General features: G+C 41.4%; 3 protein-coding genes across 4 annotated transcripts in view; 2 read left to right on the forward strand and 1 right to left on the reverse strand.

The window, feature by feature from the left end:
- LOC127946379 (guanine nucleotide-binding protein G(olf) subunit alpha) overlaps positions 1-18,274 on the forward strand; it is a 312,100-nt gene that overhangs the window by 166,126 nt on the left and 127,700 nt on the right. The gene's annotated exons all lie outside the window — the stretch shown is intronic.
- Positions 1,918-14,594, forward strand: LOC127946378 (uncharacterized). Its single transcript, XM_052542916.1, has 3 exons — positions 1,918-2,077; positions 11,923-13,348; positions 13,902-14,594. The coding sequence occupies exons 2-3, from the start codon at positions 12,239-12,241 to the stop codon at positions 14,226-14,228; spliced, it is 1,437 nt and encodes a 478-aa protein (XP_052398876.1). The 5' UTR covers positions 1,918-2,077; positions 11,923-12,238; the 3' UTR covers positions 14,229-14,594.
- On the reverse strand, positions 15,816-17,905 carry LOC127946081 (bone morphogenetic protein 7-like). Its single transcript, XM_052542395.1, has 5 exons — positions 17,743-17,905; positions 17,199-17,414; positions 16,952-17,028; positions 16,759-16,869; positions 15,816-16,341 (listed from the first exon to the last, which is right to left on the reverse strand). Exons 1-5 carry the CDS (start codon positions 17,903-17,905, stop codon positions 16,192-16,194), a joined length of 717 nt encoding a protein of 238 aa, XP_052398355.1. The 3' UTR covers positions 15,816-16,191.

The following is an 18,274-nucleotide window of genomic DNA, read 5'->3' on the forward strand; positions in this document are numbered from 1 at the left end:
TCTGATTGTCTGAAGATTAGTTTACCACAGCTGTTAGAGTGTGTGGGATGTGTGGAAAACATGAAATGTATCAGCATTAGTCCTCTCTAAATGTCACACTCACATCTATCTTTACAATCCAGACTGACAAGCATGCAATGTGTGTTTTTGGAGGGCTGTGTGGTGTTACAGAGCTCTCGTATGACTCAGACAGAGAATCCTTGCGACTGTGTGTGGGCTTGGCTTCAGTGTTTGTGGCCGCTGCATGTCACTAACATTTCAAGTGCAAACAGAATAAAGAAAAAGTGCAGACGGGTTACCCTGATAATATTAACACGTCTGACTGTTGTTTGGGTCCAGTTTTGGTGGCTGAAAAACAATGTAAAGTGCAACCCAGTTAGGAAAAACATGCAATGGAAAGACTGCAAAAAAAAAAAAGAGTACTTTCATGAGATCTGTCGTGCATAGAATACTGTCATGTTTTGATTTACAATTACATAGACCATAATCTTGAATGTAATGGATGTCCGCTAATGTTATTAAATGTGAAGTTTGTCATTTCTCCACCACTATGTTTACGCATTTGGTGGGAACTTACTCAATTATTTATTTATTTTACAGTGCATTCAGTTCATACAACTTTTATTCAAAGAACCACACAGTACCACCTTCTTACCCCACATCAACACAAGAATCAGCAACCACATGCACACCTGCTAACAATTGTACAAAACACTTTAATAACTGCATATATAGCAATATACCAGACAACTTTAGAGAAACCCCCACAATCAAACAGCAACATCCTGGAAACCCCCCAAAAACTGCATGAAGATGTAACAACAAGCACTATTAGCTGCACAGCAACAACGCTGCATTACAGTAAGACACTAAACCCACTTATCAAAGTGCTAAGAATACCTTATCATTGCAAAAAAAAGAGGAAGAAGCAGTTTAAAACATTTTATCAACTGCATAGCAACACAAAAGACGCAAAAAACCCTATCACCCACAAAGCTCTACTAAGCACTCAGAACACCTTAAAAACCACATAACATCACAGTGATCTACTCTCATAATCACACTTTAGCAACCACATAGAAACATCATTCCAGCAGTCCAAAACACCATAGATACAAATCAGAAATACTAGCAGCACTGACATGAATTCAGAAGACCTCAGAAACCATAAAACAACAACCTGGTGTGCACTAACAACTGCTCTGCAATGATCCAAAAAACAGTCAGACTTTAGAACACCGGAACACCCTAGCAACCATAGGCAAACCTTAGCAACCATATGACCACACACTTGGTTTTATGCAGAACCCACACGGCCAGTTAGTTTTGCACAGACAAGCATCACCCACACTGACATAATACGTTTTGCAATTCTGCAATTCTGTAAATGTGTGTAAATAATAGTGTACAGCAACTCTATAGCTACATACACTACAAAATATATCGAAGACAGCAACTCGGTGGGAGAAAGAGAGAGGGGGGGGGAGACAGAGAGAGAGACAGAGAGAGAGAGAGCATCAGCCGTCAGACAGAGTTGAGAGGAGAGTGGGAGAAACTGAGAGAAAGAGAGAGAGAGAGAGAGAGCATCAGCCATCAGACAGAGTTGAGAGGAGAGTGGGAGAAACTGAGAGAAAGAGAGAGAGAGAGAGAGAGAGAGAGAGCATCAGCCATCAGACAGAGTTGAGAGGAGAGTGGGAGAAACTGAGAGAAAGAGAGAGAGAGAGAGAGAGAGAGAGAGAGAGAGAGAGCATCAGCCGTCAGACAGAGTTGAGAGGAGAGTGGGAGAAACTGAGAGAAAGAGAGAGAGAGAGAGAGAGAGAGAGAGCATCAGCCGTCAGACAGAGTTGAGAGGAGAGTGGGAGAAACTGAGAGAAAGAGAGAGAGAGAGAGAGAGAGAGAGAGAGAGAGAGAGAGAGAGCATCAGCCATCAGACAGAGTTGAGAGGAGAGTGGGAGAAACTGAGAGAGAGTAGGAGGAATGAAAATGAGAGTTTATATGCCAGTCAGCATCACAACTGGATGCACAGCATTTCATCAGCACAGACCTTTATGTTATGTAAAGCAAGGGGTGTCTGGAGGTAAGGTCATTTTTTGATGTGTTTTGTGTGCAGTGGCACGCAGTTCCTTTTATAAAGTCAAAAATGTGCAGTAATGTATGTTATTTTGAAACTACTATTCTAAAAGTTGCATTTTGTATTTAATTTTTCTTTTCATAACGCTTTTGCTTTCATATGTCAGCCTGCATTATTCCATTTGCCTAGAACTGCAGAGAGAGCAGTACAATATCGCTACAGAACCTCCTCTTAAACAATATGTGAGGTACATTGGTGTTATATGCTGTATATATAGACCACTGAGAGAGAAAAAAAAAAATAGATTTTAGATTTTCTCTTGAACTGTTTGGCCAAGAATAGATGAACCAAGCTGTAGATGAACAGCAGGACTGAGACGAATTCTTGGATTGTTTATTTCTTTATGTTCAGATTCATTTTTAGCATCATTTAGCATCCATAAGAAAGATTCACTTTCTGCATTAAAAAGAAAACAAAATTATATCTGTTGTCCTCCAGAAATGAGCAATTATTGTATTTGCATATCACTTATTCAAATAATGTCAATGTTCTGTACAGCATTACCTGAAAAAAAGTTGTGTAGATTGAGGGCTATAAATGCTGTATTACAGTATTAGTCATTTTCATTTGAATAAACAGCTGGGGAATTTGAATAGGTAAATGGTCCACAGTTCATACCTCAGGTGATAATGTGTGATGAGTCTAATGTTTGTCTGACAGCGTGGGAATTGAAAACTTTTGTAAGTCTAACACTGTATTTGGGTTCAAAACTGAAAGAAATGTAATGGACTTGCTGCATCCCATTCATGACATCAAACAAATATCTGCTTGTTATTCATTGATTTCATTTCATAACGGTGTGTATTTGTAACCTCTGCTACTTGCCATAGTTATTTTACTCTTGACTCTCATGACAGTCACTGCAGTTATTATTTAACTTTTTTTTTTTTAATTATGGAAAATTTGTTGCCATAGAAATGCCCTGACACAGGGGCAGACTGAAGGCTGATGACTAAAAGCTGGAGTGAGGAAGCGCGGCTGGCACTGAATGATGTTATTAGTGTACCATTAAGCTATCAAATTGTTAGAGAAGAGACATTTGGAAAGTACAGAGCTCCATTTCTACAGGGTTACACTTTTATATATGCAGTTAAAGGAATGATAGTACCAATTTTGTTATGGAAAACAATATTATGGTATAGTGGAGACATAAGCAGTTGTCTAGGGCGCAAAATGACTGGGGGTCACCTCAGGAGAGGTTTTTTTTTTTCGGAAGTGCGCCCTCTTGTAACCATCGTGCGCTCTTACACTCGTATATTGAGTAAAATAATTTCTGACAGTTATCATAATTTAAGTAGGCTACTGATCGATCAACGAACTGATTAAAATAACGGTAGAATAAAACAAAATTGACACCAACGAAAAATCATAAGATTTGACTGTAAATAATAATATTATATAATATAATCTTTTGGTATTCTATCTGTTTTCCCTTCATTTATTATACAATTAACAAAAGCAAAATAAAAATAAAAAGACCTCTAACACTAGTTTGCTGTATTCATTTTCTATTCTATCTGTTTTCTTTTTATTTATTATATTATTTAAAAGCCCTTTCTACGTGTACTTGTGACGACTGGGTGAAGGAGGAGCTGGGAACAAGTGCGAGTTAAACAATTTAATGAGAATAAATCAAACAAAAGTACAACACAATGTGACGAAGACGACAATCCAAGATGGTAGGGAGATGGGGAGTAATCCAGATGGTGATGGTGGGTTGGCAGCAGGAGAGGATGGCACAGGAACTATGGGAAATCGAGCCGAAGGTAAGTATTGATGCTTGTGGAGGTGCGGAGAGTGGATGAGGTTCCAGGGGGAAGATACGGACATCCAACGCAGAACAACACAGAAGCATAAAGACAGTTACCAACATGAAACAACGTTCTCACAAACACAAGACGTGAGACAAGCCAATATATAGGGAGTGTGTAATGAGTGACAGCTGCTGCTGATGACAATTAATGGAGACGCCCACAAACTAATCAGTGCAGACGCGAAACACACATACTTCACCAGAGATCACAGTTAACCAACCGTGACAGTACCCCCCATCCACCCCCCCCCCCCCCCCCCCCAAAGACCACCTCTAGAAAGGCCTAGCTGGTGATTGTAATCATCAATAAGGGAGTGATCCAATATGTCCCTAGTAGGTACCCAACTCCTCTCCGCCGGACCGTAACCTTCCCAGTCCACCAGGTACTGAAATCCTCGTCTCCTCCATCTCGAGTCCAGAATACGCTTAACCGAACAAGTCGGTTCCCCATCTACGAGACGCGGTGGCGGGGGAACCGGAGTAGGCAGATTAATACGTGCATAAAACCCGGGTTTAATTTTGGACACATGAAAGGCGGGGTGTATCCTCCTGTACGCTGAAGGTACTTTGACGCGGACTGTCACCGGACTAATGATCTTGGTGATAAATTTGCCAATAAATTTGCGAGCTAATTTATTAGATACAGGATGCAGAGGAATGTTAATGGTAGAAAGCCACACCTTTTGACCCACGACGTAAACGGGAGGCTTTGACCAGTGGCGATCGGACTTGGCCTTAGTGCGCTCCCTCATCTGGAGCAGAGTCTCGCGGGCTCTGGTCCAGGTGCGGTGGCACCTCTGGACAAACGCGTGAGCGGAGGGGACCGCGACTTCAGATTCCAGACTGGGAAAGACTGGTGGCTGGTAACCTAAACTGCATTGAAACTAATTGTGAGCGTACTCCACCATAGAGAGTTGTTGACTCCAGGAAGAAGGATTCTTGGAGACCAAACATCGCAAAGTCCTCTCTAAATCTTGGTTGGCTCGCTCAGATTGTCCGTTACTTTGGGGATGATAACCCGAAGACAAGCTAACTGACGCTCCTAGCAATTTACAAAACTCTTTCCTAAATTTGGATATAAATTGAGATTCCCTGTCAGAAACCACGTCTACCGGGAGGCCATGAAGCCATAAGTTTTTGGAACCTGGGCGGTACGATAAAGTAAAATCAAAGGGACCGAAAAAAAGTGCCCACAGAGCCTGCCTGGAATTGAATCTTTTGGCAGTTCTAGTGTACTCTAAATTCTTATGATCGGTCCAAACAATGAAAGGTACCCATGAGCCTTCCAGCCAGTGACGCCACTCCTCTAAAGCTAATTTGACGACCAACAACTCTCTGTTACCAATGTCATAATTGCGTTCAGCAGGAGATAAACAATGGGGGAAAAAAACGCGCAAGGATGTACCCTATCGTTCGAGACAGCACGTTGGGACAATACTTCTCCTACCCCCACCTCTGACGCATCGACCTCCACCACAACTGCCATGTGGGATCAGGGGCCACAAGGATGGGAGTCGAAACGAAACGGCTTTTGAGGTTAGTGAACGCAGTCTCAGATGCGTCCGACCACCTGAATGGAGTACTGGGAGAGGTCAAGGCTGTCAGAGGTGAGGCTAGTTGGCTGAAATTGTGAATGAAATGCCGACAGAAATCGCGAACCCCAGAAACCACTTTAGGGCTTTACGGGAATCTGGAGATGGCCAATCTATCACAGCCTTAACTTTGTCAGGGTCCATACGTATTCCCTCGGACGAGACGATATACCCTAGGAAGGGAACAGACTGTGCATTGAATACGCATTTCTCCACCTTGAAAAAAAGCCCATTCTCAAGTAACCTCTGGAGCACTCGTCTGATGTGTTGAACATGTTCCTGGAGAGATGAAGAAAAAAAATCAGTATGTCATCCAGGTAAACATATATAAACTGATCTACCATATCTCTCAACACGTCATTAACGAGTTCTTGGAAAACCCCTGGCGAGTCGGAGAGCCCGCACGGCATCACCAAGTATTCAAAGTGCCCTCTGGGGGTATTAAAGGCGGTTTTCCATTCATACCCCTTCCTGATGCGGACCAAATGATAACCATTACGTTAATCCAATTTTGTGAATACGGATGCTCCCTGTAACCTCTCGAAAGCTGAAGACATCAGTGGTAACGGATAAGTGTTCTTTATCGTAATGTTGTTCAGCTCTCGGTAATCAATACAAGGTTGCAGAGAACCATCCTTCTTACCCACAAAAAAGAATCCCGCCCCCGCTGGAGAAGAGGAAGGATGGATGAACCCAGATGCTAAGGAATCAGAAATGTATTTCTCCATGGCCTCCCTCTCGGGAATAGAAAGAGAGTATAACTTGCTTTTAGGCGGAGACTTACCTGGCACTAAATCTATGGCACAGTCATAGGGACAATGCGGAGGAAGAGAAGCAGCACGGGACTTACTGAAGACCTCCTTCAGGTCCAGATACTCTGCAGGCACGTTTGGGAATACCATGTTCTCCTTCTGAAAGACAGAAATAGGGACAACAGGACAAGCAGAAACCAGACAAGACTCTTGACAACTTTCACTCCACAATGTGACTGTGTTGGAACCCCACTCCTCTCGTGGATTATGTTTTATTAACCAGGGATGACCTAACACAATGGGAGCTACAGGGGAGATGTCCATGAGGAAAAAGGATATGGTTTCACGATGTTTGCCAGAGGTGAGCAGAGTGATGGGTTCTGTGTAGTGTGTGACGTGAGGCAGTTCCTGGCCATTGAGTGCGGTGACATGTATGGGAAGAGACACAGGCAGGACAGGAATGTTCAGGTGACGTGCAAGGAGTGAATCGATGAAATTACCTTCGGCTCCGGAGTCCAGAAGGGCGTTACATTGGTTAGTGTGATTCTCTCACCACAGTTTTACCGGAAGGAGAGTCGATGATGTGGTTGAGGACATCTCAGCGGAGATCCCACCCGATAGTAGCCTCAAGTTTACTACCGGGCTGGCTCTTTTACCGGGCAGGAGAAGATGGTATGTCCTGAGCCTCCACAGTACAGGCATAGTCCTTGGGACCTCCGACGTTCTCTCTCCCTCCGGGACAGCCGAGCTCTACCCACCTGCATGGGTTCGTGGTCGTCGACGGGACAGACCACTTTCTCTTGACTCGAGCGCCCCCTGTCCGGAGAGATGGTATGGCGCGTAGGACTGGTCTGACGACCCAGGCGATTAATCCGCCGACACTTCGAATGTGGCTCCTCCTATTTCCAAGATGGCAGCATGTCTCTCTGTCTGTGATTGATATTTGTTTGTTTATGGGAAAATAGCAAATTGCTGCTATTTTAGTTGTCTTATGTTATTGTGTATTCTGTGTTGTATGTATGGTTGTACTGCTGCCTATCTTGGCCAGGACACTCTTGAAAAAGAGATTTTTAATCTCAACGAGTACTTTCCTGGTTAAATAAAGGTGAAAAAAAAAATAATAAAAAAAAAAATCTGTGCATCAACTCGTAAGTCTAAGTCAATAAGACCGTTGAGTGTGGGGGGCAGCTCGAGGAGGTAGATCTCCTTTTGAACATGGTCCCAGCCCATGCAGGAATCGATCCCACCGCGCCACCTCGTTCCACTGGCACGCGGCCGCCAGGGTGTAGAACTGAATAGAGTAATCCATGACCGAAGAGATTCCCTGATGAAGGTCTGAGAGCTGGTGAGCGGTTTCTCTGCCGGCCGCGGCTCGATCGAATACCCTCCTCATTTCCTCCAAGAGGGCGTGGAACAAGGCGCAACACGGATGTTGATTAGAGTTGTGACGTTCGCGAACGAACCGATTCTTTTGAACGGCTCATAAACATGAACGATGGGAGCCGAGTCGCGACTGGAGAGGAGCCGTTCTTTCTATCGTTCTTTTTTCCTATGCGTGTTCATACAAATGAGCTCCGCCAGGAGACAGAACAGTTATAGGGGGAGGGGCGCACCCAGCGCAGGCCAACCCTTTATAGCGTGATGATATTAGTTATTAGTTGTGCATGCATTTACATTGCATTTTGTGTTCATTTAAAACTTATTTTAAAATCATTAAAAATGTTCTTTTGTGATACTGTACTTGTATAGAAATGTTTCACTAAAAGCTGTTTTCCACAGACATTCATTGCAGCCCACTTTGTTATTGTTCATTGACTTGAAGGGGCTGATGTCCTATTTGCAAAGTTTACAGTAGTAATAGTATGTAGTATGTAGACATTTCCATTTTATTTATTCTAATTTTATCTACTTAAAAAAAAAAATAGTTTTCTATCAAAATGTTCTTGTGTGATAACAATGTTCTTGTGTGGAAGTGTTTGTAGTAAAAGCTGTTTTGCACAGAAATTCATTGCAGCGGGCTTTGTTTTTTATGTTTATTTGTGAGTAGGTATTGTATGAATAACATAAGTCAACGTAGTTTTACACACACACACACACACACACACACTTTGTACTAAAGGTAAATCAAAATAATGATGTCACTGTCTAAGCAGAGGGATTTGTGCAACCCTATGGAATATAGTCGACACATGAGAAATGAGGTAATAATCAATATTTCAGAATAATTCAAACTCAGTGTGGCGAGTGGGGCGGGGCCGAGAGGCGTGGGAACGAGGAGTGAGGCCAGGTGTAGTGATTGGAGATGAGCTACACCTGAGCCCCACCGCTAGTATCGAGTCCCACGTAGGAGATGGAAGGATATAAAACTGGAGCGACGACCGTGAAGGACGAGAGAGGACCAGGCCTGGGATATTATTTTATGTTTTGGCTTTTATTTGTGCGCGTCAGTCGCCGTGAGGGGCTGACGCGCCGTTTGTTTATTTCTGATTATTAAAATTATGTTTTGATTGTGCGCTGGTTCCCGCCTCCTTCTTCCCGATGAATATGGAGATTTGCATATCGTTACAGTGGTGCCGAAGCCCGGGAGAAGGAGGGACGCGCTGCTGAAGATCCCTCGCCGCTGTGGTGAATCCGCGGTGCCCTCGAGCTGGCGAGGTACGTGCCGCCATTGACGCTCGAGGCGGTGGGCTGGAGCGAGTTGCCGGGGACGGGCGAGCTCGCTGCCGACCGCCCACGACAAGGAGGGGCGGCTGCCGTCCGTGAGGGAGCGGAGGAGTCGGCGCCGTTCGCCAGGGGGCCGGAGCCTGCCGCCTCCGTGACGGAATCCGGAGGGGCAGGGAACGGGGGACTCCTGCCGCTGCCCAAAATCGGAGGAGCCGTCGCCGTCCACCGGGCGGCGGAGGAGTGTCGCGCCGTCCGCCGAGGGCCGTCCAGTGCCACCGCCGGGCACCGCGGAGGAGATCACCCAGCCGGTGGAGGGCCGAGCAGCAGTGCGTCTGGGAACCGGATTTTTTTTTTTTTTTTTTTTTTTTCTCCTCTCTCCCCTCTCTCGTCCCTGTCGCTCCTCCTTCCATCTCCTTTTCTCTCGCCTCGTCTGTCCTACCCCCAGGTTCCCGCAGGTCCCCGTGAGCGGTCTCCCCCGGAGGGAAGGGGGGGGGGGGAGTAGAGCGCAGTCTCGGGAGTACCCCCCGGCCTGCGAGGGGCGATGGGGGTATGTGGCGAGTGGGGCGGGGCCGAGAGGCGTGGGAACGAGGAGTGAGGCCAGGTGTAGTGATTGGAGATGAGCTACACCTGAGCCCCACCGCTAGTATCGAGTCCCACGTAGGAGATGGAAGGATATAAAACTGGAGCGACGACCGTGAAGGACGAGAGAGGACCAGGCCTGGGATATTATTTTATGTTTTGGCTTTTATTTGTGCCGTTTGTTTATTTCTGATTATTAAAATTATGTTTTGATTGTGCGCTGGTTCCCGCCTCCTTCTTCCCGATGAATATGGAGATTTGCATATCGTTACACTCAGATATTGGTGTGTGATATCTGAGCTTTAATTATTTGACTACAAATCTCACCTCATAATACCTCCCAGTGATTATTTCCAGGATAAACTGAGATGCTCCCAAGCTGGCTTCTTAAAACTGACTAAATATTTAAAAAGAGCCAAAAGAGCCATTCTTTTGAACGGCTCTTTGAAAGGAACGGATCGCGAAGATCCGGATCCCCTCAAAGAGCCATAAATCCCATCACTAATGTTGATTCTCCCACACCGTCGTCCCCCATAGGGCTGTGGTGCGATGGGCTCAGTGAGAGAAGTGAGCTGATGGATCTGCTGGGTTGTCCACCTGTGCCACCAGTGCTGGGATAGCGTATCCATTGTTCGAGATGCTTTCCTGCTTCTGATCCATACGTTTGACACTGTGGTGCATAAAGTCTGTTAGAGTGTTGGTGCTCGCTGCTTCCATGAGGGTGAGAACGTTCTGTGACGACTGGGTGAAGGAGGAGCTGGAAACAAGTGCGAGTTAAACAATTTAATGAGAATAAAACAAACAAACAAGAGTACAACACAGTGACATCCAACGCAGAACAACACAGAAGCATAAAGACAATTACCAACATGAAACAACGTTCTCACAAACACAAGACGTGAGACAAGCCAATATATAGGGAGTGTGTAATGAGTGACAACTGCTGCTGATGACAATTAACGGAGACGCCCACAAACTAATCAGTGCAGACGCGAAACACACAGAAACACACACACTGCCTTTTTTAATTTTACTTTATTTTCGTAAAGTAACATAAGCTTCTGTAATGATGTTTTAATATCAGCTACATTACTGCTTTCTTTCAATTCACCAAAAAGTGTCTTAATATCTTTTGAAAAAGACCATGACTAGGACTTTAATCTAGCATTCAAAAAATGAAATAATTAAGTTTATGTATTTTCCACTGTATGTATCTGCACAGAATTGAAATGAAAGGTATGGGTAGGCATATGCTAATTAGACGAACTAGCTAGCTTGCTGGCTAACATGTACAAAATGAAATGCAAAATATAGCCTTTATTTTGTTGTCTTTGTTGTCTGTTAGACTAAGGCATTTCATATTGCTCATATTTCTCTTTGTTGTAATAAGTATTTGTCACTGTAGGCAAAGTTGTGGGAGTAGCTCATGTCTGGTCTCTTCAATAGGCTATTTTATCAGATTCACCCATAAAATACAAGGTGCTTCAACATCTCCATTTATTTATTATCACCATTTATTTACTACTTATCAGAATTTATGTTATGCTATATTATAGTAAAGTTTTGAAAAAAAAAAAAAAAAAACTGTAGTTATCATAAGACATTTTTAATTATGAAATAATGTGGACTAATGAAACTTGAACAGTAAGACCAGGGACATGTATTAAGACAATTTAGATTTTATGTTGAATTTAAAGTCATTTTGGTTTGTTTAAGTAGCCGATGCATCAGTGGTCTTAGACTTTATACTGACACCTATTGGCTTGTATGCAGCATTAGGCCTATATAAAAGGAGCATTACAATATTTCTATTGTAGAAATATCCAATTTGAATGCGTAATTGTCACCCAATATTTATTTATTCCACAGTCAAAAGTGTATATTTAGTGGAGCCCAGTTGGTTACTTAATTGTTAACTGAAACTTAACTTAAAATAAAGGACAATTAAAAATTAAATTAGGAAACACAATATATGATAACGGCAGTATTCTCTATATGAGTTTTAGCGGCTGAAAATGTGTCTTACACAGTGTACAATGTCAAAAAATAAAAAGAAGAAATATAAATGCACACATACATACATAAAAGTGTAATAAAAAAAAAACTTCCAAAGAGACAACTCCATGCAAACAGCTTATGAATCAGGGATAGGCGACGTCGGTCCTAGAGTGCCCTAAAAAAAAATTATAACAATAATAATAAACTCTGCAGGACGTCAAACAGAATGAAGTGTTTGAAAACCATTGCGTTTATTAACCCATAAAACATGGAAACGTGTGTGTGTGTGTGGTTTAAGAATTAAAAATGTTGTAATTGCTGCAGAAAGATGAGTTTCACTACACAGAGATCTACCACAACATAAGTTAAATTACACTTTATTTTCTTTTTCAGAAATTCTTAGCACTGGAAACCAACCAACAGTTCCCCAGTCAGTGTGATGCCACAAGTCTCCTCATCATTTTACCCATCACAGCTACTCAAAGAAATATTATACCCTTGTGCTCTCAGCAGAACTATAATCGTCCGGCAAGTGCTGATGCCCCTCAAAATACCTTCACAGTGTTTTCTAAAACCATCTCAAATGGTCTCATTCTTCCCCTCATTCTAAGCAAATTTTCACCATAAATAATGTAATGTTATTGAAATTTCTACACAAGTACTAAACAGTAGTTTTAAAACAGAGAAAGAGAAGGACAGCACAGCGTTTATGTCAAACTGCACAATCTTTGTTGTGCTCATGGCAAAAAATAAGAGTTCCTCAATCTTAGAAAAATGGGATTCCGCACCAATTGAACAGTCATCTGAACCCATTTTTAAAACCCCTTCTCCGTTTTGGAATCAGGATTTGATATTCAGAAGACCTAGACAAGTACGGGAATCCACACCTGATGTTGTCACAGGTGGATTTAACTTTTATTCTTACAGCTGTGATCTAGGCTCTGTCACGACCCCAGACCTCTCTTGTGTTATAGGAGGAAATCCAATCCACCCTTCACAGAGTCTGAACTCTCCTAGTAGGAGATATCTACCACCTTCATCAAAATTACTTGTCACTAACCCAAACATGCTGCACAGTCTTGGAAGAAGTACTTCATACTGGAATTATTCAACTCCAGAAGTAGGACATGGACCTGTCAAAGGTTTCAGAAAGCTGGAAAATCCACAAATCGACCCATTGTCAGCTTCATATTTTTATAGAGGGGTTGTTAGGGATACGCTAAGAAGCGATATTCCAACTCAGGAAGTCAAATCATGCATGCAGAGAGAGAGACCGAGATATTCACACTGGTACCACGAACCGCAAAATCAGAGAATCTGCTCCAAAAGAGATCATGAGAGACATTACGTGAAAAACAACCCACTTCTAGGTTCTTTATTACATACAGATTCTAATAGAGAATATTTTAAACACAATATGGAGTACAACCATCACCAGCAGCTAGATTTGAATTACTCTACTCATGCTGTGCCTGAAGAATCAAAGCAGGAAAGTGAAAAGCTAAAGAGCGAGGAGCTCCCCCTGCTGGTCTGGAGAGAAGAAGCAGAAAAACACAATCAACAAACGAACACTAGCACACACCCTAAATCCTCCTCTTCTGCCCTGAGGGTTCTCCGTCGCTTTGCAGAAGGCTCTTTGGTGGAGCTTGAGGGCGGTCGACTGAAGCGGGTGGAGGATTTAAAGATGGATGATTTGGAGAGGTGTGCTCAATTACATCCTGAGCTGACGCTGAGGCGTTTCACTGTGTTGAAGATGACACCTTCAAACACGCCAACGCTGTCATGTTTACATCTGGAGATTGAGCACGACCATTCACAGGTAAGCACACACATGGTCAGAAGATGCCCCATGGATTTTAAAGGAATAATTAAGTCTTACGATTCAGTCCGTCTGCAAAACACAAAAGAATATGTGTCCTGTCTAAGCTCTTTTTCGTGTTTTGAACACAGCTCTGTCATGACAACTCTGAGAATTTAGCATGGTAATATACATGCCAATGTTCATGTATTTGGTTTTGGTGGAATAGATTAGATATACCCCCATATATAACATTTATGAAATTACCCCGTGGCAGATTTGTAAATGTGGAGCTGGGGAAGTTGGAGGGTTTCTAAAGCACTCTGCAAACTATTTAGCAAACACTGGCCAAGTATTTGAATGTTGAGCAGCAGTTGCAACTAAAACCAGACAGCTGCAACATGTTGATAATAATGTGTTTATATCAGATTGAGTTAAAACCCTATCAGCCTGCTCCATCTAGAGTTTCATTACAGAACTTTTTAATAAATGGAAGGACATAAGGAATAAATTATGACACAGTTGTTATTTTCAGGAGAACTGTGCCTATAAAGTATTTACATTTTCTCTGAAGTTGTCTCTGGAGGTGAGTGAAGGGCTGCCTTTCTTCGTTTGTGGGCACGGCTGGTCTTCTTGTAACCCTCGACACACAAGTCAAACCTGCAGACTACAATGCCGTCAACTAAAGGTGGGTGATGTGTGCCTGGCACTAACGCAGATGCCCACCTCTTCATCTCAGCCTGCCAACCAGAGCCTAGCTGAAGTGGGTGGAGATCACACAGTCCCAAAGTTTAATGCCGAAACCAACCCCACACTGCAGAAAGAAACTAAATCAAGAAAGAGACACTTCACAGCTCCTGAACTCAGGGAAATTTCCAAGGTACGCCACACCGAAGACTGAGCAGCTAAAGGCTAAATCATTTACTGTGGAATTATAACAAAACAAAACAAACAAAAAAATCTCAGACTTACATTTAAAACAGTTTTTAATTGTACATAAGTCTTTGTACATTGTAAATACCATCTTTTTAAAGCAAATATGTGTACATAGTAACTGCAATGTTACCAAATCAATTACCCTACCGTTCAAAGGTTTAGGGTCAGTGAGTTTATTTTTTTAATAAATATTTTTAATGATGATATTTTATTAAATTGGTAAAACATGAGATTACATTATTTTTATGTTGTTAAAAAAAAATTTTAAATATAGAACTTTCTTTTACACTTTATATTCATCAAAGAATTCTGCAAAACGTGTCAAGGTTTCCACAAAAGTTCTAAGCAGCACAAAAAAAACATTCCAACATTGATAATAAAAAAATCTATATATATCTTGAGCACCATATCAACATATTAAAAAGATTTATGAAGGATTATGTAACCGACTGAGAGGTCATGAAGACTGGAGTAATTGCTGCTGAAAACTTTGATTTGCCATCGCAGGAAGGATTTAAAAATTTGAAAATATTATAATAAAAAGCATAATACAATATAATGTAATAATATTTCACAATATTACTATTTTTGAACAAATCAATGCAGCATAGTAGATTATAAGAAAAAAAAAGAGAGAAGAAAAAAAAACATATTTCAGGCCCCAAAACGTTTGAACAGTAGTTTATTAATGTCACAAAATACATATCAGACCTCGTTACAACATTCTTATAACAACTAACAGCCACAAAATGTGATATTACAGTAGTTATTTTTGTTGTGCAGTCTATATTTTTCTGTATGCACATGCATTTGTATCAAGAACATCCTAAAAACCCTGTACAATGTCTGATATTCAATTTTTTGACTTCATGTCTATTAACCTGGTGGAAATCTATACTGTACTCCAAAAGCTGACAAAATAAACTTATCATATATTAATATTAATGACTTAATTTCCTAACTCAGGGGTGTATGTAATAAAATATTTTTGTTTTCACTGTATATAGTATTCAACCCACGGATGTTTAAAATAAACCTGTTATCATTTCCATTCATCTTAATGGCAGCTGCTTTGACGCCCCCGATGTATGTGACCTCACAAGATAACTAGAAGGTATTTGCTAAATTAAACATGCAATATAATGAGGGCGTGTAACAAATAATGTAGCAGAGTGAAATCAAAAACCATTGCTTTGACTTCCTGGAACAGGCACCCATCATTTGCAGGTCTATTTCACATCTTGTGCAAAATACAATGGGGTCTAAAAATCTGCAACCACATGGAAATTCTGCAACTCAAACCTGGAAATAACTAGAGTTTTAAACACAGGCACATTATGATTTAAAATTAAAAAGAGATATTTAAGACTATGAATTTATCCACTGAAGCGCATAAGATCAACAACGTAAGATCAAATGCATGCCTTTATTCTCATTTAACATTTAACTCCCATTGATATGCTTAGTTGTTAATAGAAAAATAAAGAAATAAGAAAATCCAATATAGATGCATTTTTAGCAGTGGTCTCAGACTTTCTGATAAGTTCAGTCACGGCAGGAATTTTCCAGAAATTACTTCTGTGAATTACATACAGAAATCCTCCCATTATGAAATAATTTTTTTGTAATGAAATCTCAATAAAGCAATCTGTGTTTTTCCTTACATTTTGTCTCTTTTTATCTGCTCATGTCCTCTTTGATATTCCAAACTTGTGTCTCTGAGCAGGAATGAAAGCCAGAGCACCACACACTTGACTCGGCTTTGGTAAACCTCATACAGCTCCAGGAGTTTTGAGTTTTAAATTAAATGTATGATTTGGATTTACACTCCTTCGACAAGTCCTGTTTTGCTCCAGTAATGATTCTCTTTCCTCTCTGGGCTCTTGAGAGTCAAAAGTATTTGCATCCCTTATTTTGTCCAGGGCAGATTAGTGGCACCCGCAGGCTCTGACGACCATGTTGCGGTACTTTTTCAATATTACGTTGGAACTGTCATCAAAGTACAAAACTGAGATTCCGTGTAACTGCGTTGGAGCACAGCAGGGCTTCGGGACTGTTTCTGTGTTTATGAAATGGACCTAGGAAGAGAAGAAAAATACATGATTTGACATAATATAACCAACATTATAATTATAGCAACTGCAGAACATGTATGTAAAATATTGAATAGTTCAATGAAACTTTTTTTTAGTAATGACCACAGAACTCAGAGAACTCTGCAAATTTCTACACAATTTGATTGCCATCACAAGTTTTTCACCAATAAGATTTGCTGTGTTATTGGCATTTGGGCTCTATGTACAGTCGATGAGTTGATCAATAAGTAGATCAGATTTGTGAGTGAATTACTGATTCATTTTTATGGTGGACCTTTCATTGTATAGACAATCAGCTGAAACATTCAAATATCGAGTTTGATATTACATAGGCGTCAGTTTAACCTGACAAAATTTCATTTTTTTGGGTAAACTATTCCTTTAGTTTTAGGAACTCACCAGTGTCTGTACAATTGCATGGTTTGTGGCATTCATATAAGAGTTTAAGGGGAACACACATTCTCCCTCACAGTAGTATGACGCGTAACCCTCTGGAGCAATGATCCAGTCCTGGAAACACAAGGGCGATGAGAAAGATGAGAGGAGATAAAATCATAAAGAGGAGTCTGAAAGAAGAAGCAGATTTCGGTACCTGCCATCCCAGATCTCTGAAGCTGACATACAGTTCATGCTTCTTGCAGCCTTGTTTGGGGTCTACGCTGGCGCCCTCTGCATAAAACAAGAGGAAAGAGAAATATGTTTTGCAATGCACATTTGTTAATTACATGTTAATAAGCTGTATGTTTATTAGGATTAGATAGTATGAAGGTATATATTTCTGGTAGAAAATAAAATAAAAGAGCATGAAGATGAAACAAAAAGTTCATAAAAAGTGTCACCTGCAGCCTCCGCTGTCTTCAGATCCACCTGGCTGGGTGCAACAGCGGGTTTGGGGTTTTTAGAGCGCTGGTGACCCCTCTGTTTGTTTCCTGGTGCTGAGCGAACACTGCGGAGATGGATTCCTGATGCTTTCAAAAATGCCACCATAAATGGCTGTTTGTTCTGAGGTCCTCGGCTGCCCACCAGACCTGCTCTCCTTGGGTTTATTCGTTCACCTGCAGAGGGCGACAGTGACGTGCATGATGACTGAAAAATAAATAGTCTACTAGAGTTCAAATCATAAACCTAACGTTCTGTGATCATGTTGTTCCAATAGTTTGAATAATCTTTCAACTGATTTGGTGCCTAGAACAACACTGGAAACCCCTGGCATTTCTGATATGAATATCTACTTCTGTGTTCCACGGATGAGAGAAATGTTTGGAACGACATGAGGGTGAGTAAATTATGACAGAATCTCAACTCTCCCCTATCCCAAATGGCTACTCTGCTATTAGGATGTTTTGCAGGTTCCGGTTAGCGTAAATATTTGAAGATACCCACCGTGTGCAGTTTCCAGAGATAGCTGCAGTCCCAAGTTCTGACCTGGGTTTATAACCCAGTGGTTAGTGGTGACCGTGAGGTCAAATACCAGCCAACCCTCTTCTGCTGCCCACAACACTCGCGAGTCTAGCAGGTACAGCTCCCTACACAGGGAAGACAACATACATGCGTCAACAGCTCTTTATTACAAACACAAAAAGTGGTTATGATCACTGAAACAATGAAAAACACAAACACACATTTTTTTTTTTTTTTTAATTTGTGCTCTTTACCAATGCTAAACACAATGCTAGAGTACTGCTATGCATCCGCTAGAATGTTCTGTGGTAACTAGTCCAACTCTATTTTTTTATTTTCCTGCATATTGATAGTAAAGTTGGTTTTAATTTCATACAGTTGAAAATGTCCATTGTATATTGTGAGTAATATATAAAGCACAGCTTTGTTGGTCAACGTGGTGAATTCCCAAGACTAACTTAAACCCATTGCGAAAATCCAACTGAAATAAACACAATGTAATTGAATTTGAACT

Source organism: Carassius gibelio, chromosome A24, assembly GCF_023724105.1.
Source record: "Carassius gibelio isolate Cgi1373 ecotype wild population from Czech Republic chromosome A24, carGib1.2-hapl.c, whole genome shotgun sequence".
Lineage (NCBI taxonomy): Eukaryota > Metazoa > Chordata > Actinopteri > Cypriniformes > Cyprinidae > Carassius > Carassius gibelio.